Genomic DNA, 23,999 nt, shown 5'->3' with positions numbered 1-23,999 from the left:
TTCGCGAGTTCAGCAAACCTTCTGCAGCTCCCTCAGGCATTTACTGCTCTTGCGCTCCTCCCCAGGGGCCTTTCACTTTCAGTTTGACTTCCGCTGCCTTCCCCGCTCTGCCCCTTGCAGTGCGCCTCCAGAACAGAGTCCAATGGCTCCCCCAACTTGATGTGTTGCTGGCGGCCAACAACAAACAAACACAACAAATGCCATAAACACCGAGGCGTGGAGAAATATAAATATAAAATGGTCAACAAATTTGTTGCCGCTGAAATATCATTTCATTTTTTAATTATGCATTTAAGTTGCTCGATTTGTAAACAGATTTTTGGCAGCGCGAAAATGTGTTCGCTGCATAAATCGAAAAGTTGAGTAAACGATTCGCTGGTCCGTTGAGTCTTTAAACATTTTAATCTGGAGAACAAAAGCGAACACCAGCAGCAGCACCTGTTGCAGGTGAACGAATGCAGCCAAAAGATGACTCAATCGTCAGAGTGCAACATCTACCCACTGACTAATTGCATTCGCTAATTTATGCAACAGGCTGCGTTGCGGTTCATTGTTCTCATTGTCCGGCGTGTTACGCCTGCGTGCCCCGCTGCCACAACGCTGGCAATCTGTCCTCCAATTACATCGAGCCGCCCGCAGCGGTTTGTTCGTGTGTGCCGCCTAGATGTTGCACCCGATTGTGGTCTGACTCTCTCTACTTATAGTTTAATTAACACCTTGTCGCCTGGATACAAAACACTTGCCCAAAGATAAATCAGTTGACACTTTGCTGTCTGATCGAAGCACGAAATTGTTGCAAGTACAAAATTCAGAGGGGGATACCCCGAAAGTTCAGGGAACTTTGTGACCCTTGCAGAGCATCTCAACAACAGCGTTTGGTCGTGCAATTTGCACATTTCTGCATCACTTGCTACTTTGCCCAAAAAGGAAATTTACATGCGAGAGTACAGCAATCCCGTGACTCACTTTGGGTAACTTTCCACGCATATTTCGGGTTCTATTTGCACCCAATGATTGTAGCAATGAGTGGCGCTCTACTCACAGTTGAACAAATTGCCAAACATTGCACAACAAATTGTCATTGTTTGATGGATGAGTAACCTTGACATTGGATTTGAAAAGGGGAATTCTACTCAAAAGTAAACACAAATGACTAAGGCCATACTTTGGGGTGTTAAGCATTAGCAATTGGACCAAACAAATGAGCTGTGAAAAGTCAATTTTCTTTAACTATTACTACGCAGATTCTTACAGATGACTTTTGCAGATTATCACACTCCAATTATAGTAATTAGAAGGGGACTGCAAGCCAGTTCACTCACGAGTTCCATCGATTGCTGTCGACTTGCAATTATGGGAGCCCCCTCGCTATGCTTCGCCCTGCAACAAACACACAATTAATGTCAAAAGCCATCAACAAATTGGCAAGAAATATGTTCAATGTGGTGCGGGGGCAATTGGCCAAGACAATGGCAGCAGCAGCAGCAGCAGCAGCAGCAGAAGCAACGAGGGCAGCCGAACCGAACCCCACCGAACGTTGACTTCTAAATGTCAATCACAGTCGCCCCCGCCCGCGCATGCCTTTCCTTTCCCCACTCCACAACGTGCGCTGCATAAGAATTTCTTAGTAAATATCATAAAAAATATATATATATATGCAAAAAAATGTGAGGCAAAACGCTAAAAAGAACAACAACAAACGATGCACAGACGATGCAGAAGAAAAGAAGTTTATAAAATTAGCCAGCGCACTTTGTGATGCGATGTGGTGATGGCTGTTGTCTAGTGCAAAAATAAATGATTATGATGCGATGCCATTACCCGTAAGCACTCGCACACACACACACACACACAGAGACACACAATAGTTGACAGCGCATCGGCAATTGCACCCGCCTGCGGGTTCAATGCCCAAAGCAGCAAGAACGACGCGGACGACGATGGCACGCATTTTTCTTGGCGCTTCCGCGATTCTGGCCAGCGACGTCAACAACATGGCATTATCAGTGGCGGGGGGGTTGGGGAGTAGCAGATAGAAGAGGGCTGCCTTGATTAGGCTGCCGCCTGTACCTGCTGCAACTTCATGCGTCGTTGAGTGGCAGCTTCAAAATGATGAAGCCACCCGGAAGAGTGGGATTGTCATTTGATAGTGGCAGCCCCAAAAAACCTTTAAACTTTAATTACGAACATGAAACCAGCCAGCAAAGTGATCAAAGTCTATGGGGAGTAGCCTCTGTTGCTGCTGCATGTTGGGAGAGCCAGAAATAAGGAAACAACTTCAAATGCCACTGCAAACTGCGGCAAACTGCAACGCAGAAATCAGTGAAGCATTGTGTATTTCGAACACAGAGCTCGTCGCTGCTCGCTGCTCGCTGCTCTCCACTTTGGTTAACTGCTGGCCAGTGGTAGTGGCAGCTCCCCCCTCACCGCTTGCTGCCGCCTTTCATGGCAGCTTTGGTTGCCTGTCTGTCTTCAATTAACACGCCGCTTCGATGTTGCGGCTGATGTTGCTGCTGCTTGTGTTGCTCGTTTGTGTGGCATTTCCCTTTACGATTCGCAGAATGCGTTGACCTTTTCCTACTCCTGCCACATGCTGCATGGGAGAGTGGTGTGCTCTCAAGTGTGGCCACAAATGATGATAATGATCATGATCATCACGACAATGATGACGATGACGGGCGGCGGCAACTTTGACGGCTGCTCGTTGGGAACACCTTCAGCCCCGCACTAAGTGCTTTTCCCGGCACTTCCCGACACTAACTGCGCTTTTGATTTAACTGCTTAATCAAGCTGAAGTTGAAACATTGAAGATGAAGTTTCAAACGATGGGAGATGGGAGATGGGAGAGCTGCAGCTAAAAGATTACGTTGAAAGATTTTGCTCTGAGGTTGCATGTTAAATTGCTTGAGTTGTGGCTGAGCTCTGGCTGATCTGCGGCTGATCTCAATGCTCAACTTTATCAAAACGATGCCCCCGATGATGATGATGGGGTAAGCTGCTGCTGCAACTTGATCGATGGCGGCTCCCTGTTCCGAGTACTACTGTGTGCTTGCCCCTCGGTGCACTACATCTTTGAGCTGTTACTAAATTAAATCAAAACTGGCAGCGTGTTAAAACGTGCCTGACATGCCCAAAAGGGCATGGAACAAGGGATCGCAGCTGCAAAAGGAAATCGGCACTTGAGACGCGTGCAATACAGAGGGGGAAATGGAAGGAATAAGGCCAGTGGTGGGCGCTGCATGTTGCGTGTTGCAAATTAGCCACCACTACCCCCTGCCTGCTCCATAACGGTTGTAAGTTGCACCCAGATTGGGGTTGGGAGCATAGCATTTGCGCCCATGTTTAGCACAGATTGGCGGCGCTGCTAAAACCCCCAATTAGTGAATGTAGAAAACAATGTTGAGACAGGGCTGGGGGGGTTGTACTTAAACTGAGGGTTTAAACTAAGGCTAAAAACACACAACTTAAAGAGAAAACTTTTTGGAAAGAGAAGAAGCCAGCCAGGGCTTCATTTTCCTGTTCAGCCTCAAGCATCAACTTTCCTTTCAGCTCAATGCAATTTTCCAATATCAGGCGGATGCAATTTGGGTTGCTTGTGTGTGTGCGTGGAAAACTCTGTTCAAGCCGGAAATTGTCAAGCGATGCGTCCTGTCTACATTTCCATTTCCATCTCCGCTGTGCAAAAAAATAGACAAAAACCTAAAACCAAGCCGCCAAAGTCCCAGAGACAGAGGCCCCGACGACTGACACGAAAAGATACTTCCTTATTGCAAAGCTCAAGATAGAGAGAGATAGAGTATATGTGTGTGTGTGTGGTGGCTACACGCACACAGGCACATTTAAGCCATCATCTAAATCAAGGCTTATGTAACTGCCAGCGCAGCAACATTTTTCGCTATTCTGTTTGCTTGATTTTTCCTTCAGTTTTTCCTTCTGTTTTTGGTTTTTTTGTGTGTGTTGCCAAACTGCAGAAAATGCAAATGCATCTAACACCGGTTAGGCAGCTTTTTATTTTTTTGCATCGTTGTGCATCAACCAGATTGCAGTTGCATGCAACAAACACACACACACAGTGGCGCGTCACTGTCGGCGGCAGCAACAAATCTTGTTACTCAATTTCAATTGGTGCGCTGTCGACGTTGGCTGAGGCAGCGACAGCAGCGACGCTGCCAACTGCAACTGCAACGCTACGCTTCCTGCTGCACTCGAAAGTTCTGCAGCGCCAAAAGCTCTCTCTCTCTCTCTAGCATACACTCTCTCCCTCTCTCTCTGTGAACGCTTGTGTGCGCGCGCTCTCTCTCACGTACTGTCGCTCTCTCTTGCATTCTCTCGCCATCACATCACTTATGCTCTTTTCACTTCTTTGTTTTGCTTCTGGTATTCTTCAGCTGCTGCTGCTGTAAAAAGCTTTGCTCGGTCAGCGTCAGCCGCAGCTGCGACTGAGGCAGCGGCCGCGGCAGCGACTGGGAGCAGGGCCCCAACGTTTCGTTGCCTTCGTTTCGCTGTCGTTTTCAGTTGTCTCTCGGCGACTCAGCGCGCGGCACGCGAATGCTCCACCAAACGGACGGGACAAACAACCGCAACAGCAACGGCAACGGCAACAAACAAACAACATTCGCAGCAGCAGCAGCAGCAGCAAAAGTGGGAGCAACAGCAGCGGCAGCACTTCGTTTCGTTTTGTGTATCAAGCAGGAAAAAGCAGCCTGAAAATCGTTACCCAAAAAACTGCAAAAAATACACAAAAAAGATCAAATAAAAGTGCGTTAAATTCAATATACACTCAACAATTTACGCGTGGCCCCCCTCCGCAGCGCAGCACACCACACCCCAAGACCTACTCACCAACACCTACTCTCCCTGCGGTCCGTGCTGCCTCTCCGCCCCTCCCTCTGCGTTGCATAAATTGATTTCGGGGCATTGTGTGATTTGAATTTCAAAAAACCTCCAGATAAAGAACACTTCTTCCCCAAAAATACAAAAAAGCTTCCCCAAAAAAAGGTTAAAAAATAAGAGCAAAAAAAAGCAGAGCAGTGAAATTAAAGCAACAGCGAGAAAAATCGGTGTACAAAACGTTTCTCAAGTGAAGTTTTCGAATTGGAATAAGAATAAGATTAATAAGGAACGGTCCAACGGTCCCAGAAGGTACTCCAACAGCGAGAGGGAGACGAACGCACAAAACAGAGTGAGAGAGAGGCCAAGAGAGAGCGAGAAGAGAGAGCCTATTTTTGGATAACCCCTCCAACATCCAACAGGAGCAGCTCCCGATTGAATGGTAAATTTTTGCACTGAATTTCTTTTGTTCGTTTCCGGGAAGCAACTCTCTGGAAAAGAAAAGGGATTGAGGGGAGTGAGTGTGAGTGTGCAGGAGAGATTTTTGTCATACAAGTCGTATGCTTAATATCAATTGCAATCGAATTAACAATCGCTGAGTAATCGAATGCCGCTGCTCGCACTCGTGCACTGCCCATCAGGTTCATTCACTTGCGCTCCGGAATCACACTTCCTGCCTTTGTGGTGGGGCCGGCCGTACAAATTTTACTTCCTATTTGTGTGCAAATTTCCATTTTCCTTTTGCTTATTATTAACTTTACAACTGGCCCCAAAAAACTGGTTTCGTTTGCGAAACTGGTTGCTGCTTTCATTGCAGTGTGTTTGTGTGTGCATCTGTGTGTGTTTTCTGTTTTGATTTGACTCCTTGGCGGCGGCAGGTAAGAACCTTCAGGGCAATTGATTTGGCTCTGTCTCTGTCTTGGGCTGAGACTCTGGTACTGGCCATGCCTGCATTTGCATTGGCATTCCTCTGCCACTGCCACTGCCACAGCCACTGGCTCGTTGCATTCTCTTTTTCTAATCAGAACCGGAAACATAAAAAATGCTGCCAGCTACAGCTTGAAGCTCAAAGACCCAGCTGCCCCTGGAACAGGTGCACTGCCAGAGCCATAGAGGAGAATCCTATTAATGCTCCTATTAGCAGCTGCTTCTGTGACTTGAGTTTCAGCTGGTGCTGCTGCTGGTGCTCGTGCGGCGGCTATCAACCGAAACCCTGGACGAGAATCACTGCCCCACAGCAGAGTTCAAGTCGAGTCGGTCGGTGGTGTGTCTGTATAGGCGTTCAATCCGAACGAACCGAACCGAACCGAACCGAACCGACTATGAATACATTTGTATCTATTATGTGTGCGACTCGTACATATGGGTCGGTCGGGGCCTCGCATAAAATAGTTGACAAATTCGCAAACTATATAAACAATACACAAAGCTACATACAGACACATTTATACAAAGATACACAGAAACACATAAATGGATAGATAAATAGATAGATAGATACTCTCGCACCCATAGCCGCCGTGCACTTGTTTGCCGAGTTCATTAACATTAAATGTTGTCCTTGTGCGTTTTCAGCTTTTTGCTCTAAGCGAATCAAACATTGATGAGGTCCAAGCAGCGACTACAATGATGCCCTATAAATGGCTTCTGCCAGCACTTTCCTTCAGCCGAATATTCCCTTTTCGAATGGACAGTCCCGGCCCAAAAACCATTGAATAAATTATGTGCCATAAGTACAACAACAAAAAAGAGACAGCTACAAAGAGCAAAAGCAAACTAGGTTAAGTAGGAACAGCAGGAATAAAGAGAGACAATCCCTGACATGACAGGGATAACAGCTAATGGCAGGAGCACCCCACACACCCACCCATCAGGTGGATGGATACACACACACTCACACACAAATAATCCACACTAAAGCAATGGCTAAACTTTATCATCATCATCATCATCATCATGATCATAATCATCAGAAGTCAGTCGAGAAGGCAAGCGAAGCGAAGCGAACGAACGGTATTTGTAGTAAAAAGCGGCCAATAAACCGAACGCGTGCGGTTCAAGGTTTGGCCAAAGCCAAAAACGAAACTAAAACGAACAACAAACAAAAACAACTAGTAGAAGAGAGACGCCGCCGTCGGACGACCAACGACAGACGACGAAGACGACGATTGGGGCAGCCAAATGAATAACAATTAAATCTCAAAAAGCATGAAATCATCTGCCGAGACCCGGCGGTATCCAAAACTAGCACAAGCCTAAGCTTCATCAACATACACAAGCTGTAACTGAAGCTCATGCTCATGCTCTGTGTCTATGTATCCATGAGATACATCGCGGATGAGGCCGAAGCTCATTGACCAAAATGTGGCATGGAGCAGCTCTGCCTAGCTGCTGGCTTCTGTTACCGTTAAGCCAAGTCAAGCGCCCATTAACAGTTAAGACGTCGGGGCCGCAGCAGTGGGGCCAATTACCCAAGAGCTCAGGGTAATTGACTCTGCCACAGAACTCTGAGTAGCACATCCACATAGACTGAGGAGAGTAAAGGGGAGCAAGATGCGGCAGGCAGCTATAACCACAAGTGCTGGCAGAAATCGGTTAAAATCAGTTTACTCAGTCTCTGACTTGGATCTTCGTTCTAATTCCTAAATCCATTACGATTCTTGTCCTGGTTTCTTGTCAATGAAGCATTCACCATGCCGTTGTGCTGTTGTACGTTCAATTTGTTGCTATGCAAAGTATTCCCCAAGTTTTTAATATGAAACTTCAGACAGTAAATACAGATAGCAATAATTACTATAAGAATCAATTATGAATACCAAAAGCACATACCTTCCTTCCTTAGCTCCCAAGCTATCTGCAAATTCCTCTTCCGTTTAGGATTCTTCCCCTGGGAACTTCGGTTCTCGCATGTGTGAGCATATTCCCATTAGCCAAGCTCCAAGTTCTTGTTGTTGTTGCTGTTTTTGTCTAGTTTATTACAAAATTGACCCACATATTTGCTTCGTATTTTGCGCTACGACTGAGTGGCCATTGTATGGCTACAGATACATTTGTATCTCACCCCATGAGAGTGTGTTTTTCTGATGTGTGTATGTTTGTATGTTTCTTGTTATTTATTCATTATTATTTTATTTTGTGTCGTTTCTTTTGGGTCTCTTTTGTGTGTGTGTTGTCATTAGCAAATAAGTTGGAGAGCTGATGGGCGGGGTCGATATTGTCCGTTGACATTAATGAACTTATATGGATGAGCGATTCGCATTTGATGTGTCAACAATTTGGCAAACATTTCTTATATACATAAATGAATCTACAAAGAGTTTTTAGGGTATTTCAGCAGCTATAGAAACGAAGGCAGAAACAGAAACGAGACTGGAGAACTTTCAAAACCATTTGTTGTGTATACGGACAATCTTTTGTGCTTGTGTGTGTGTTAGCCCTCAACGTAATTGACAGTTTTGTGCCAAGAATATACCGCAAACTGTTTTAGTTTTGATTTGGAATGGCAGCCGCCACAGAATGATACGCCTGGCTGCATTGGCAGGCCAAGATACATGGATACACAGACACAGAAATACAAGTACTTGGACAGAAACTGATACACACACTCTGGGAGTAGATACAAAGTGGAAATGCAGCAGCACAGCACCGAAGAAGTGACCTCTAAATGAAGAGAGAGAGAACACCAGACATTGAGGGAACTTGCAACCTGGCCACCACACCACACACCACCCTCACTTACCTCACAGTCGCGGACGATGCCACAAAATGAGTGAGGGAAGGTGCAGGCGAGCAGAACCACCTCAGAATGCTGATGATGATGATGATGATGATGTTGCAGAAGCCAGGAGGCAGCACGCAAAATATCTGTTTAATAAGTGCACAAAATGTTGAATGACTGACGGGCTGGATGTGGCCTGCCACAAATGTAGACGGCTCGGGCTCTGGCTACACCATTCAGAGCGCTAAACAGAACAGAACCAAACGTCTGAATGGACAGGGGCGTCGACAGTAACTGTTTTGGTGGGAGTGCGAGTGGGGGTGACAAGGTGGCAGCAGCAGCAGCAACAGCAGCATGAGGCAGAGCAGCGTAGCATAGCGTATCTCTCGCCAGTTACTTGGGGAGTTGCCACTTTAATGACGTCTCTTTTTATTACAAAATGTATTAAAATGTTGCACAGGTGGTTTTTGTTGGCAACGCAAGAGACGAGGTGTGAGAGGAAGTGCGGATTCTCTCTGGGATGGAGTTACCACGACGAGGTTCTCTGTGTGTTGATGAGCCTATTAAATTCTGTTGATGGCTTTCAGCTGAGACAGAGGCAGCGGGACAGCGGCAGGGGCAGTGGCAGTGGCAGCGACAGAGGCTGAGACAGCCCGTTGTGTCCGCTTCCACGGCTGATGAGACATGCGATAGAGAAAGAGATGAAGATAGTGGCTTTTTGTGGCCGTTGTCTGGCTAATGACTGACGCTCGACTGTCGCTCGGAGCTGTGGTGCCCCAAAAGCAGACATGTTTAAAGTGGGTTAAAAGCGTTAAGCGCAGGCGGATCGGGGTCGCTGGGAAAATGCCGTCTTCTTCGTGTCCAAAAAGTTGTGGCTTTTTTTTTTAGAAAACATTTTGAATGGAAGCGGATGCAAATATCCAAGTCTTAAGATGGCTTTAAGTGGAACAAGATTCAAATTTTGATTGAAATGTTTTGCATTCTCTGATATAATGGCACTAGAATAGTTTCCTCTGCTAAATTTCAACTTATCTTGGTTCATTGTAATGCAAATATCTTCTTTGTGGCACTCCTGTGACCATTTAAAGCACTTTACAGCAAGATGCAAAACCCACACACAAATCTCTTGGTGAGAGGGTAAAGGGGGTGCCTAATGTGTGTGTGCAGCATTTCATATTTATGCGTAACCTGGCGCTGTCACTGTCTCATTAGCAGATGCCTCAAGTGGCTGAAGGGGCCACCATCACCATCAGAGAGGGATAAGGGACCGACTGCATCCTCAACAATTTTCACTTGCACTTCCCCTCCACGCTGGAGTTAATTTTATTTGCAAAATAAAGCGAAACAAACTTTAAATGGAGTCAAATGCCAATGCACACACATGGAAAGTACACTCACACACACACAGGCACACAAAGAGCATAAACCAAGTGCTGGCCAGAGCCCCAGACGTCTGCCGAACAAAGATTGCACACACACACAAAAGCAACAAAAAAGTTCAAACGCCAGACAAGGATGCACCAAAGTGCAAAGGCAGCAGCAGCCAGTCGTCGGAGTGCCAAAAGGGGCAGGAGGAGCACCAACGAACAGGCAAACGTCCAACGACCGAAGCAACGTCCAGAGAGGGGGAATGGAGACAGAGAGAGGCAGACTGGGAAGGCACTCGAGGCAGACCGTGGGGTCATGAGATATTTTTTTTCGGCATAAAAATTAACCTAAACTGCTAATTAAGGCATCGTACTGTCAGCATCTTTTTAGTAAATATTCCATCATACACCTTGGAATGCACTTCTCTGCTTAGTTAAAAGATTTTCGGTGCAGTAGACCCACTGTTGCTGCCACAGTGCTTGAAAAACGGAAAGCCAAAAGGATTGAACAACCTGGGTGCCATGGCAGGAAGAGAAGAGTGGAAGTGGATAGCATAGGGGAGTAGAGAAAGAGCGAGAGAGAGAGAGAGAGAGAGAGTAGTGTGCTAAGCAGAGAAGGAGTAAGAGTGAGCCCAGTGGAGCAAAGGAAAACATAGAGGAGCAAAGAGGAACATTCAGAGGGAGGGAGGCAGGAAAGCAATGCCCAAACAGCAGGAGGCGACGCACGTGAAGACGACGACGACGACGACGCAGTCAAGCACACACGCACTACGCCAACAAACACAATCAACGCACACACACTCACTGCTGCTGCTGCTGCTGCTGCTGCTGGGGGAAACAAGAACAAGTGCATTGACACTTTACGGACGGCCAGAGAGCACCGAGTAGGGGGAAGAGACAGACAGAAAGAACAGGGCAAAGGGAGATGGACTGACGTCAGCGGACAGACGGCGGACGGCAAAGCAAGGCATGGCGACTGCAAAGGGTGAAGCACCGCCAGCGATGCATTTTGATAGCAGTCCGCAAGCAGAAAGCAGAGCCCATAAAGGGATCGACCTCCACAGAGCAGCCAGCACCACACAGCTGATCCAAAAAGCAGATCGTGCACTGAAAGGTGGAGGCAGAAGAGAGAAGAGAGGACAGAAGCCCCAAAAAAAGAGAGAGTCCGAAACAGGGAAAAAATGGAGAGAAACAGCTATAAAATTCGCGTTCGTTGCACCGAATTCGAAATTCGAATTTGCTAAATGAGCGTAGGGTGTGGGAAAGAGCAAAGAGAGTGAGTTGAAGAGTGGGTGAGATCAGAAGTGCGGGGGCTAACTGATTATGATATTGCAAAATGAGAAGAAGGAAAAAACGTACAACTTCAACATCAGACTCTCGCATAATAATGACGCTGGAAATCATCGTAATGATGTTTGTTGCTGCTGCGATGTTGTTGATAATGACGATGACGTTGCCAAACAACGCAACACAAAAGCAAAATCAAGAATGAAATGCCACAACAACAGCACCAGCCAGCAACAACCACAGAAGAGATCTTTAAAGACAAAAACACAACAGCAAAAAGGGAGAGAAATTCGTTAAAGCTCGAAACATATGATACCCTTTCAGAGCGATTCTTGTTATGGAAGCTTAACTAATTAAGGCGATTAGTTGCGATCTGTGTACAAGCTCGAAGCGAGTTACTGCATAAAATCTCGAAAATTATAGGATTGCTAGGCATAGGAAATTGACATTCATTAAAAATATAGTTTAAACCTCAGCTGAAAACCATAATACCCTGTTTAAGAGTGCAAAAACGAAGAACGAGCATCATCCTCCACGACAACGACGTTTATAGTTCAACGCACTGTCAGGGCAGGGTGCTGGTGCTGCTGGTTCCAATGCTCCTTCACTGCTGCTTCTGCTGTTGCGATCAGTAGCCATTGGACAGTGCCGGTGCCCTGGGGCCTGTGTCTGAAAACTCCTGCAACGGCAGCTCCATCAGCAGCAGAGCCAAGAGAGGAAGAGGAGTCAACGAAATCACTCACGCGCCTGCAACGCTCTGGCTCCCCGGTCAATGATCGTGCGGATGTGTGTGTGCAAATGTGTGTGTGTGTGAGAGACCGACCTCCTCATAATGAAGACAACGACTCTTGTTGACTTTCATTGACAATATGGTGACGGATCTGATGTTGATCTTATTATGTTGAGCCAGAGAGCAGAGCAGACAGGAAACGGTCGCTATCGATGGTCCACTAAGTGATCTGATTATGTTGAGATTCGATGGAGGGAATGTGAATTCTCGCCATGAGGATAACATGGGATGATCAAATTGACTGTGCAATCATCGGCACGGATTTATATTTGCCAGAACGTGTATCAGTGAAGCAATCCTGTGGATCTCTGTAGTCAAGCGTTCATCATCAATAACCACTGATCAGTGATCATTCCAATTTATGATCCACACACAGAGTTCTTCGATTGATCCAAACATTCATTCAACTCAATTACAGTAGATCCTCCCCCCACAATTACACTATTAGGCGTTTCGCTGGTGCTGTGACCGCTGTAGACAGACAGTCGGGGCAGCTCTGCTGTTCAAAGCGTAGCAGCACCCACTGGCACGCCGTGCCACTTGGCTCTGGCCGATCATTGATCTTACCTACTTGGCGCTGTTAATTTGTATTATTAATTCAATCAATCACTGGCCCTGCCTTCCCTAACGATCGATCAGCCAACGATCCAACGTTCGATTGGACTGCCGGCTGACTGCGAGCATTGATCTCATCTCTCCGCTTTGTATCTGTATCTTGTCTCTGTCATGCCACCGCCCTGCCCTGCCCTGCCCTGCCCCTTCGACAGACTACTGTACTGTGGTTGGCATCCCACAAATGTGGCGGCGTTCTAGTTTTCCTCTGTCGATTCGCATTCTTGTCTTCGCCTTCGTCTTTGGCCTGACGTTTGCCTCTTGGCTAATTTAATTGTTTGTTTTTTCATTAAGGCTCCTACAGCCAGATAGATAGATAGATAGAAATATGTATGTATGGAGAGCGGGATGTTGGGATGAAGGCTTTTTTTTTAGTTCATTGAAACATTTATAGCACAAACGCGCGCGCTAGCCGCTGGGCCTGGGCTGGCATTTAATTCGCTAATTGCTAATGCGCTCGCTTGCTACCCGCTTATCAAATTGGAGCATCGAAAACCTATTTTGCTTCTTTTATTTTGTTGGTTTGCTTTTTTTTTGGGCGTCTGACTTTTTTGCTGCTTCTGCTGCTGCTGCCGTTGTTTTTTGTTGTTTAATTTAGCCGCACATTTTAGTGCAAATATTTGATAAGATCCCACTCGAGTGGCTCGGCATTACTCATACGCAGTCACCGCCAGCGCGGGACTCGTTTTCGCTTCCGGCTGTCGAACGGTTTTTGGCTTTAGGCAGCTTTTAATATTTAATTATATTTTTATCTCTGTTGCTCTTTTTTTTTTGCTGGTAAATTCGCATTTCAGTTTCGATTTTGATACAGAAATAAATAAGTAAATGCGGTTTTTGGAACAGGTTCAAGATACGCTTAATGATCTGGTAATTTCACTCAAATCCGCATATAAACACTGATGTCTTTTTGGTGGTTTTCTGATGACGATAATCTCTGTGTTCATCTGCAGCTTAATTGAAACGTTTATTGCCTGCTTTCTATAGACAGAATCTGATGAATCGCTGCTGCCCCGTCGCTGGCAATTTATCTAAATGCTTAAAGCCATAAATCGTGCTTTGCTTTTGACCCGAAACTCCAAGCTGCCTTTGATCTAAGCACTCAATCAGCAGAACGCCACCCACTGTCTGTAGCTTGCAACACGAAATTCTGCAAACATTTTCATTATTTTTTTTCGTTGTTTTTCTATCTAATTAGGTAGTCAAAATACAAGGGGAGAACGCTTCTCGACTCCCTGTAATATAAACTGTGTCACTAAACAGAAATCTCTGACAGAGCAGCGAGCCAGAGCCGTGGTGGTAGGAGGAGGAGGAGGAGGAGGCAGGAGGCAGGAGGCAGTAACGGAGGCAACAGCAAACTCAACTTTGCCCAGAGAATTGTGTCAAATAGATAAAAAAGAAAAACGATGCCAACAGCAACAACAGAGACAGAGACTGCGACGACAACGATGATGATGACGATGATGATGATGGTGATGGGGCAGCCACTCCTTTCAGCAGTTGAGGCAGCAGTAGCAGCAGAGGCAGAGGCAGTTATAATTATAACCTCAATTCCCGCTTTGCTTTGGAGCTGTGTGGCTGCGGCTGCTACTGCTGCTGCGTGTTTAATAAGAGAAAACTGGCCCCGAAAATTGTAGAGCATTTGAATAATTTTACAAGAATGCAATCAAATCTAACAAAAAATATATACGAGAGAGAATAAAAGAGAAGAGGCCTCCCCAAAAGAAGTGGAAAAAGACTACGAAAGAGATTGTCAAAAAAATAAAAGTAGGCGGTGGCTTTTGTTGATTTAAATGGCACCCAAAAAGTCAGTCATGGAAGCAAACAGATGGACAGACAGGCGGACACAGAGATAGACAGAGCGGACACACAAGCGGACAGCTGGACAGCGGCACAGATGGACAGATGGACAGTCGGACAGAGAGAGAGACAACTATTCAAATTGAGGTCATTCATCTCGCTTCGTTGAGCCCGCTTAAGTGAATTATGTATACGTAGATACATTTGAGTCTGTGTGAAGAGGGGGGAAGACTTCACATAGTAGTGGGCAGCAGGCGGTACAGAAGCTTAGACGAGCATGTGAATGGGAGGCACACAGCACACACAGAAAATAGACAGAAAATAAAACTATTTCTAACGCTTTTTACCCCCTCTCCACTTTGCACTCCAGAACTGGGGTGGGTACACTTTAGGCGTCAAGCTTTTTAGGGAAAGAAAGCCTTTCTCCCAGCAGCACAGAGAACATGCTAATTGCCCGCAATTTGCCACAGAACGTACCGTGCCACTATCCATCTATCTTCATCGATTCCCCCCTCCAGCAAACCAAAAATTCTGATTGATTGACTTGAGATCGACGCCCTCTTCGAGAGATTTGCATAAATATTTGTTCGCCTCTCTCTTTCTCTCTCTCTTAGCTCTCTGCACAATTTGAATTGGGAATTTGGATATTAATGCCTCTATCCCATATATCTTCTTATCGTCTCTTCTCTTCTCTTCTCTTTGCTTTGCTTTGGTTTTGCTTTTGGTTTGTGGTTCCATTTGATTTTCTTATGGGAGTAGGTCAGTACGAAATTTGCATACTAGGCGGCGAGTGTGTGCGGTGCGCCTTTGTCTTTGATTTCTCACTCGATTTTGTATTCATATTCCCAGTCGGAATGCCCTGCCCCAAAAAATGTAAGCAAACACGTGCTCCTCCGCGATTGCTGCTGTGGGTCCGGGACTGTGGGTCATTTGTTGGGATTGACAGTGTCATGGGATTGCCTTTTGTTGTTTATTTTATGCACTCCTTGTATCTATCGAGCATTATAAGACAAACATCAACTGAAGTGGAAAGACTATCGCCAGGAAATGTCTGATACGAATGTCTGCTTACCATTAGAAGTTGGGTCAATTGCAGTGTCCACATGTGGCAACAAAGTTGCACTTTAGATTTTTAGTAGATAACAACTAAACATATAAAATGTGGCAAGTTCCAGCGACCTGCAATCAGTGCGGATTGTAAAGCTTTAAAGACAGCATGAAGTTGGGTAAGCCACAGCCGGATGCCTCAATCGTACTCTTTACAAGGAATAATCCTTTGCAGTTTGTATAAACTTGTGGCTATTGCTCTTGTGGAACGTGCAGGCACAGGTTCAGACCTATTCTCCTTGCAATTCGGACTCCTTTTGCATTTGCAAAAACCATCAGGTGGGTGATCTGCTGCCCGACTGTGATGATTGTTCCGGGTACTTCCAGTGCGGTCTGGACAACATACAGAGACTGAAATGCAATCCAGGCGAGATCTTCGACAGCAGAGTGACTGCTTGTGTGCCTGGCCAGTGTCCGCGCAGCGATTGCAACAGATCAGCAGCACTCTCTGGCTGTTCCATCCAGGATGCGACCAATTTGGATACCTTTTGCATTTGCAAGGACCATCAGGTGGGCGATCTGCTGCCTGACTGCAATGACTGTGGCGGGTACTTCCAATGCGGCGAGGACTACATAAAGCGTTTGAAATGCAACCTGGGGGAGATCTTCGACATCAGTCTGAATGCCTGTGTGGCTGGACAGTGTCCACGCAAAGATTGTGAGAACTCAACAAATCCAGGAGATCCAGGAAATCCAGGATATCCAGGCAACCCAGTGCACCCCTCTGGCTGTGGCAACAAGGAGGTGCAGTGCCGCTTCCATGGTCAGATCCTGCCCCATGCCCAGCACTGCCGCTCCTTTTGGACCTGCGTGGAAGGGTGCCCCATGTTGGGATTCTGTGAGCTCGGGATGTGGTTCAATCGGGAAAAGTTTGTGTGCGATTACCCGAAGAATGTGAGCAACTGTCCGATCAATCAGGACTAGGATTCCACTTGCTGTCATCCCATCAAATCCAAATCAAATAAATATGTGTCAGGGCAAATCGATGCTGAAGCAATTCTCATTTCAGCGGTCATTAGACTGCAATTGTCCTCATGCACTGGCAACAGTCAACAAAGCAGAGGCGGAGGGAGCAGCGGCAGCGGCAGAGGGAGCAGAGGCAGAGGCATTGCGATAATTTACGCAAATTGCATGACACAATTTTGTTGGTTGTTAGTTTAACTTGTAGTTGTAGTTGTAGTTGTTTTTGTTGGGTGGGCGGTTGCTGCGTGTGACTTTTTGTTGTTGTTGCTGTTGCTGCCGCCGGCATAAAGCAACAAATTTAGCACGCAACTAACAATTTTAGCTGTTCCAGATACTCCAACTTACACAGGCGCACACACACAGATGCAGGCACACCCAGGTGCATATGGAACACAGCAAACAAAAGAAGCGGCCAGAGGCACGTTGACGCTTTGACACAACGAACAGCCAATGCACTTTTTGTATGGGAAACTTATGGAAAAGTTGTTGAAGTTCTTTGAGTTTTCAGCTCTTGAATTCTAGCAGAATATTTCTGTGAATTTATGGAAGATCATAGTCAAAGATCTGTTCGGAAAGAACTTGGCACTTGTTGCTTCCGTTTCTATGACTTTTACTAATCGAAAATCGCCGCATTCTCATTCATCTTCTTCATCTGTAAAGCTCGCTATCGTTAGGGTATCCACCCAAGTCTCTTAGGCTCTGAAATTCTTTTTGCTTTTTGCTTTTTCTTCGTTTTTGTTTTACTTTTTGTTGAACGGCAAACAAACAACAAAACTTTCACCCAGCAGTAAGCCGCAGCATTTTGGACAATTTCGTAACTGGGTAAACACACACACACATACACATACGCTACTCTGCTCTCCCTCACACATACACATACAGCCATGCAGTCATGCAAATGTAGAGTGCATAAAGTGCAGGCAGCGACGACAGGTGAACGAACGACCTCAAACGAGGTCAGGCAGCAGCAGCAGCGGCAACACGGGGTCGGGGACAGAGCAGGGCAGGGCCATTCATGCGCACGCTAAAGCCCAAAAAATATATCAACCATATACATACACATATATCCATACATATAAATGCATGTACAGATGTACATAAATGTATGTAGCGCTCCAGCAGTTGGCCCTCTCTTTGCATGCTAATGGCCGCTGCTCCAATCCGAGACGAAAATGTGGCGAGGGGCAGGGCAGGGCAGGGCAGGGGGAAGTAAGCTAAATGCGGGCAACATTTGGCCACTTTACGGCTGCTGCTGATGCTGCTGCTGCCACTGATGGTGCTGCTGCTGCCACAGATTTTGGTGACCCAAATCCTTTCTTCCCCCTGGCCAGAAGTGGGAGCTTGGCTTGGCTGGCGATGCGGATGCCCTGGCTATGGCCTAAACGAGTTTGTTCCAACTCAACCCTCCACCTCTTACTCTCTTTTCTTGGCCCACTCTTGGCCCTCTTCCGCCTCTCCACGGCACTCTCTGCTCGTCATTTGGCTGCACTAAATCACTTAAGATGCTTTTAGCTGGCAGCCACGATGGGAAAAAAGTTTCAGCTTAGGCCAGCAATGCGCTCCGCTTATTTATGTATGTTGGCTCCCCCCTGAATGGGCCTGCTCGGGACATGGAACGTGTGTAATGGATGATGTTGACCTGAGCCAAAGTGCCCATCGTGCCAGGGTGTGTGCGCCTCTGTGGGTGGTGACAGCTGACAGGCTGCCACTGCTGCTGCCCAGGCTCCACAGCCATTGAATTGAATAACTAATGATGGGGGATTATGGGTGGAAAAGAAAGAGTAATGTGGGTTAATTCTCTTATAAGTAAGAGGTGCAGCCGCTATCTAAACACCACCATTATGGATTCACACTTCAAAGCCAGATCCATTGAGCTGCTCCACTTCTGGAGCTCCTCAAGCCTCGCACTTTTCGATCTGCAAAAATCAATGGGCACAACAAGCGTGAGGCAATGGCGATGATGGGCAATGGGCAATGAGCCGCTAATTGAAAGCACCTCAAAAGAAACGGAGCAAGAACGCCGAGAGTGCCCGCCACAAGCAATTAGCGTAGACTGCGATTCGAAGGTGGCAGCCACATACCCAATCCATCCACGTTTGCCCCATAATGCAAATCCAATGCTGGACAGGGGGGAGTCGAGTGTGTGTGCCATAATTAATTTACGACCTGTGACAATTAACGCCAACACTTGATGGCTTTTGTGGGTGGGTGATTGTTGAGCGTGCCTCTCGCGCCACAATGAGAACTCCAAAGTGTAACTGTGACAAGGTTGGTGCGTGGTCAAGGGGGGCAACGCTAATGACCTTTACGATCCTTCTGTCGTGCGGGAAATGTATGTGGGTCAGCATCGACTAATGGCCATCTTTCACTTTGCATGATGCTGTGGGCCCAGTCGACTTGCGTGTTGCACAGACTTTTCCGGCAACAGCAAACGGCAAACGTGGCGTATGCGCAATCCGTGTGCGAAGTTTCTTTCACTTTGGTTGCTTTATTATACGATATTATTTGTGTTGAATGCTGACGCATAGTGTAGAGTAGGGGCAGGCTTTCGTCATTTGTAAACCAGCGTGCGCGGATGCCGCCGGCTACCAAACGAACCACAATAACAAGACAAAGCTGAAGAAATACACACATATAAGGCGAAAAAAAGAAGCAACAGCAGCAGCAACAACAACAAAATCACTTGCCTCCGTTTTCATATTGAGCACAGTGGGTCAATGTCCCACTGATAAAGTGAGCGAGCGCGGTGGTAGTGCTGCCCGACGACCAGCCACAGCCACAGACAGTAACAGCCGCAGCCACAGCCACAGAGCAGCCACAGCGCCAGCTGAAAGCCAGCAACTGGAGCAGCTGCGTCTGCTTTTGCCTCTTGTCTGCCTGCCAGCCAGCCAGCCAGCCGAAATGCGATTTTAATTAATAAAATATGCTCAGACGCGAGTGCGAGCACGAGCACGAGTATTTGGTTGCACAAAGGAAAACATTTTCATGTTGTGCAATTTACAAAGAGGAAAATTCAAGAAAACCTGAGGCTAATGAACATCACTTCAAAATGCGAAAATACGAAATACAAATTGAAATTGAAATATATTTTAGCCCACCCCCCCCGACTTCTGTCTGTGGTTTGCCTTTCCATTTCAACATGTTGTAGGACACCGAAATTTTCTAGTTGATCGCACGGCAATGTTGGCAATTTGCTACAAAGATGCAGATGTAGCCACCAGTGTGTGACGCATTTATAAGATTTATGCGTGTGCCAGTTCTTGTTTTTCTTTTTTCAAACTATTGCTGGGAATTTAACTAAATATATATAAATCTGTAGAGGTTGCCAGCAGTGCTATCGTGTTAATATTAATTGACTGTTTTGTAGCGTAAAACTAAAAATTTAAATTGGGAAATAGTTTTGTGACTAATTGGAAGAATAAGATAAGCAAAAAAATTCTAGAAATTATGTTCAGTGTGTGAACATTGAGTGAAACATGTAATTTAAAACATATTTTGGCAGTACTTTTAGTACATGTATTTAAAGAAAAAAAAATTATGTTTAAAAATGGAAATTACTTAGAGAAAAACTAAAAAGTGTTTTTATAGCCACAAAAAATCCACACTTTGATCCGCATTGAGAATTGGTATTTGATATGGGGTCAGGTACGTATTCAGACTGTACTTTCTACATGCTTTTTACATGCATTCTACATACATGAATTATGGCATCCAAAATGTAGCATAACTTGGGGCGGTTTCGCTTAAACACTTTACAACTTGGCAAAACTTTTAAACAATTTATGAATCTATCAATCAAACAATTTTCTTTCATTATTAACCATCCCTTCTCCCTCTCTCTCTCATCTAGCTGTACGTTATGGTCGTGTTCCCAAGCGATCCCGTGAGCTGAACGGTGCTGGGTCCACTACCGCAGCAGGTTCGGGCGGAGCGAGCTCTACATCTGCCTGCCCCTTGTTGGCCGGTGCGCCATTAAATGTGGATGAATCCACTGTCAATAATTTGCATACAAATCAACTGCAACAGCAACAGCAACAACAACAACAACAGCAAATACAACAATTACAACAGCAACAGCAGCCACTGACGCCGCATGTGAACAGCGTCCGTGTGAAGACACCGAGTACACCACAAACGCCACAAATGTGTTCGATTGCCTCCTCGCCATCGGAGCTGGGCGGTTGCAATAGTGCCACCAACAACAACAACAATAACAACAACAACAACGGCAGCAATGCCAGCGGAGGCAGCGGCGTGGGAGTTGTAGTCGTCGGCGGACATCAGCAAATGGTGGGCGTGGGCAACGGCATGGCCAGCGAGGTTGGTGGCCATCAGGTGACAATGTGCCATGATGGCATGGCCGGCACGGCCAACGAGCTAACCGTCTACGATGTGATTGTGTGCGTCTCGCAGGCGCATCGCCTCAACTGCTCCTACACGGAGGAGCTGACGCGGGAACTGATGCGACGTCCAGTGACGGTGCCACAGAATGGCGTAAGTACCCAGAAAACTGTTGCCTCCTGCCACTACTAATTGCCGTTTCCCTCTGTCTAGATTGCCACCACAGTAGCGGAGAGTCTGGAGTTTCAGAAGATCTGGCTCTGGCAGCAATTCTCGGCCAGGGTAACGCCCGGCGTTCAGCGGATTGTGGAGTTTGCGAAACGCGTACCTGGCTTCTGTGATTTCACCCAAGATGACCAGCTGATCCTGATCAAACTGGGCTTCTTCGAGGTCTGGCTCACCCATGTGGCGCGTCTCATCAATGACACGACACTGACGCTGGACGATGGCGCCTATCTGACACGCCAGCAGCTGGAGATACTCTACGATGTAAGGACATTCCCCTAAGGCTTATCTGCAGTTCTCTAATGTTTCCCTCTCTCTGCCTTTCAGACCGACTTTGTCAATGCCTTGCTGAACTTTGCCAATACGCTGAATGCCTACGGGCTGAGCGACACCGAGATTGGCCTCTTCTCGGCCATGGTGCTGCTGGCCTCGGACCGCGCCGGACTCAGTGAGCCAAAGGTGATTGGTCGGGCGCGGGAGCTGGTGGCCGAAGCGCTACGCGTACAGATTCTGCGCTCTCGGGCCGGATCCCCGCAGGCGCTGCAACTGATGCCCGCCCTCGAGGCTAAGATCCCCGAACTGCGCTCGCTGGGGGCCAAGCACTTCTCACATCTAGACTGGCTGCGAATGAACTGGACCAAGCTGCGGCTGCCGCCCCTCTTTGCGGAGATCTTCGACATACCCAAGGCCGATGATGAGCTGTAGGGGGCGGGGGGAGACCGAGACGCCCAGGGCCGTGCAAAGCAACCGCAACAAATATTCTACAACTTGTAGGCTTAAGAACTTAGCGTTAACAGAGCATAGTGGAGAAAGAGCAGCAGCATCCAACATACGAGTAGTTAACTAAGCTTAAAGGCAAATTAGCAATGTTAAAGGCGTTCTTCCCCCCCTCGCTACCCGCTAAACATATCCATGCGTTAAACATAAATTATTTATTTCATTTTTTCAAACCATCATTCAACGCTAAGCTGCACTCTGAAACATCATCACATCATCCAATACCCACCATTCGGCTGCACCCTCCTCGAGCAGATCCCAGATCCCATCCCATCCCATCACCCCCGCTCTAAGCACTGACTGGAGGATCGATGCCACAATCAACCATTGGCCAGCTATCCCAAGGCATCTATCTATTAGACACAGAAACTCGACTGAAGGGCGAGCGTTAAAGTTCGATAAAAACTGGTTTTTTTTTTAAGAATCTTAAATTACTATTATCGGATATACCTAGCTAGTGTTAGAGATAGTCTGAAAGCAAAAAGACCCAATTTTGTTTTGCTTGAATTGAGTTGAGGAAGGATTCAAACGATATATAATATATACGAGTAAATACATATATAAATAAAGAACTTGGTACATAATCTGATAAATCTGATAAATCTATGCCTATGATGATCGATGCGTTTATTGTATCTGCGTGTAAATAAATCTAAATTAAATTTTAACATTAACTTGCTGCGACTTGATTATTATTTATCCCCCGACCCCCACGCCAGTCCCCGCCCACAATCAGTTGCTCGATGATCTCTCCAGACGTTATATCGGATAGATCGTCTACGGCAACAGCCTCCATTGAAAGTGTTCAGTTAATCACTTAAGATCGAAACCTTTTGACATACCTACGATTAAGATAACTTTCTAGTTTAAGTGCTTTAAGGCTTCGTTTTGTATACTCTTGGAACAATCAAATTGTTTGATCAATTCTTGAATAGATTGGTGCTAAATTTCGTGTGTTACGTTTACATTGAAAATCAAACTTGCAAATCATAAATCAATCAGAAATAAACTAAATATATTATACACATCAAATCTATCCATATATCGAATATATGTATGAAACAAAAAAAACAAAATCAAAAAATGGATTCTTCTCTCTAAAGCTCTCTCTCTCTCTGCATTGATTGTTGAATTTATATAGAAACATTTTGTACATTTTATTAGTGTGACAAAGAAAATATTAAATGTAGACGGTGGCCACGATCCCAGCTGGCCGTGGCGACCATTTTATGCTCCATGTGTACCTTTCGCTTATTGAATTAGAAAATATCGAGAAATCAATAACTATATAGACATACATACATGCAGATATATAGACTATATTATGACTTGCAATATCTTAGAAGACAAACCACTTAATATGCCAGCACACGCAGTCCCCAGCTTCGATCCCACAATAATGATTTCAAAACCCCAACAAATCTCTGTGTTAATTTTGTAAACCAGTGCGCATAATGGAACTTTGTGAATGTAGCATTAACAAACAACAAACAGAACAAGAACCACAACAGATTTTTAAATTAACTAATTAACTTATACATAAAATATATGATATACATGATATACCTATAATAAATATATACATAGCTACAATTTTTTACCTACTGTAGCTTTGATTACATTTTTCAATGTGTCAAATTTTAAATGGTATTAACGATAGTCCATAATACTCGAACATCTCTCTGTCTGCAACTGCAACTACAGCGCGCATAAATAAAGAAAACAAATCAAACTGACGCCGACTTCCTACGAACAAACCAAAGTTCTCGAGCAGCGCAAAAGTAAACCAGATATTTGTATGTGTAACTAGACCTATATCAATATCAAACAAAACAGAAAAGCATTCACATCCATAAATGAGTCGGAAACTCCAATTCAACCTGAAAGCCCATTCCCATTGTGGTCTGGTTGGAGTACAGGGCATGAGCAGGCATAAAGATATGAGGCAAGGCTCTCGCTTTACTAACATACTAAGAAAATAGACAAAAACAATATTCATAACACTAAGCCGCAAACACATTACAAAAACAAATAAGCAACAGACGATAAGAACACTGCGAAAACTAATTAGAACGAAAAACAGACACACACATGGCTGGAGCAGATTGTAATAAAATTACAGAAAAGGCAAACAAACAAACAAACAGGCAAAAACGTCTTTGAATAAATTGATAAACAGCTGCAA

General features: G+C 45.7%; 2 protein-coding genes across 2 annotated transcripts in view; both read left to right on the top strand.

Annotated features, from left to right (window-relative positions):
* The window catches only part of LOC117586858 (ecdysone-induced protein 78C), a 30,982-nt gene extending 7,047 nt beyond the window's left edge, over positions 1–23,935 (top strand). Inside the window, 6 exon segments of the mRNA XM_034277154.1 lie at positions 20,322–20,742; positions 20,744–20,785; positions 20,787–20,892; positions 20,894–20,965; positions 21,026–21,301; positions 21,365–23,935. Of these exon segments, the coding sequence (XP_034133045.1) occupies positions 20,322–20,742; positions 20,744–20,785; positions 20,787–20,892; positions 20,894–20,965; positions 21,026–21,301; positions 21,365–21,742 (1,295 nt within the window). The 3' untranslated portion in view covers positions 21,743–23,935.
* LOC117587128 (peritrophin-48) lies at positions 15,618–19,377 on the top strand. The gene is made up of 2 exons (XM_034277628.1): positions 15,618–15,627; positions 15,684–19,377. Exons 1-2 carry the CDS (start codon positions 15,618–15,620, stop codon positions 16,430–16,432), a joined length of 759 nt encoding a protein of 252 aa, XP_034133519.1. The 3' UTR covers positions 16,433–19,377.
* Positions 23,936–23,999: the final 64 nt, after the last annotated feature.

Source organism: Drosophila guanche, unplaced genomic scaffold (assembly GCF_900245975.1).
Source record: "Drosophila guanche unplaced genomic scaffold, DGUA_6, whole genome shotgun sequence".
NCBI classification, from domain to species: domain Eukaryota; kingdom Metazoa; phylum Arthropoda; class Insecta; order Diptera; family Drosophilidae; genus Drosophila; species Drosophila guanche.
The sequence above is the reverse complement of the archived record's forward strand: the minus strand, read 5'-3'. Positions and strand labels throughout refer to the sequence as shown.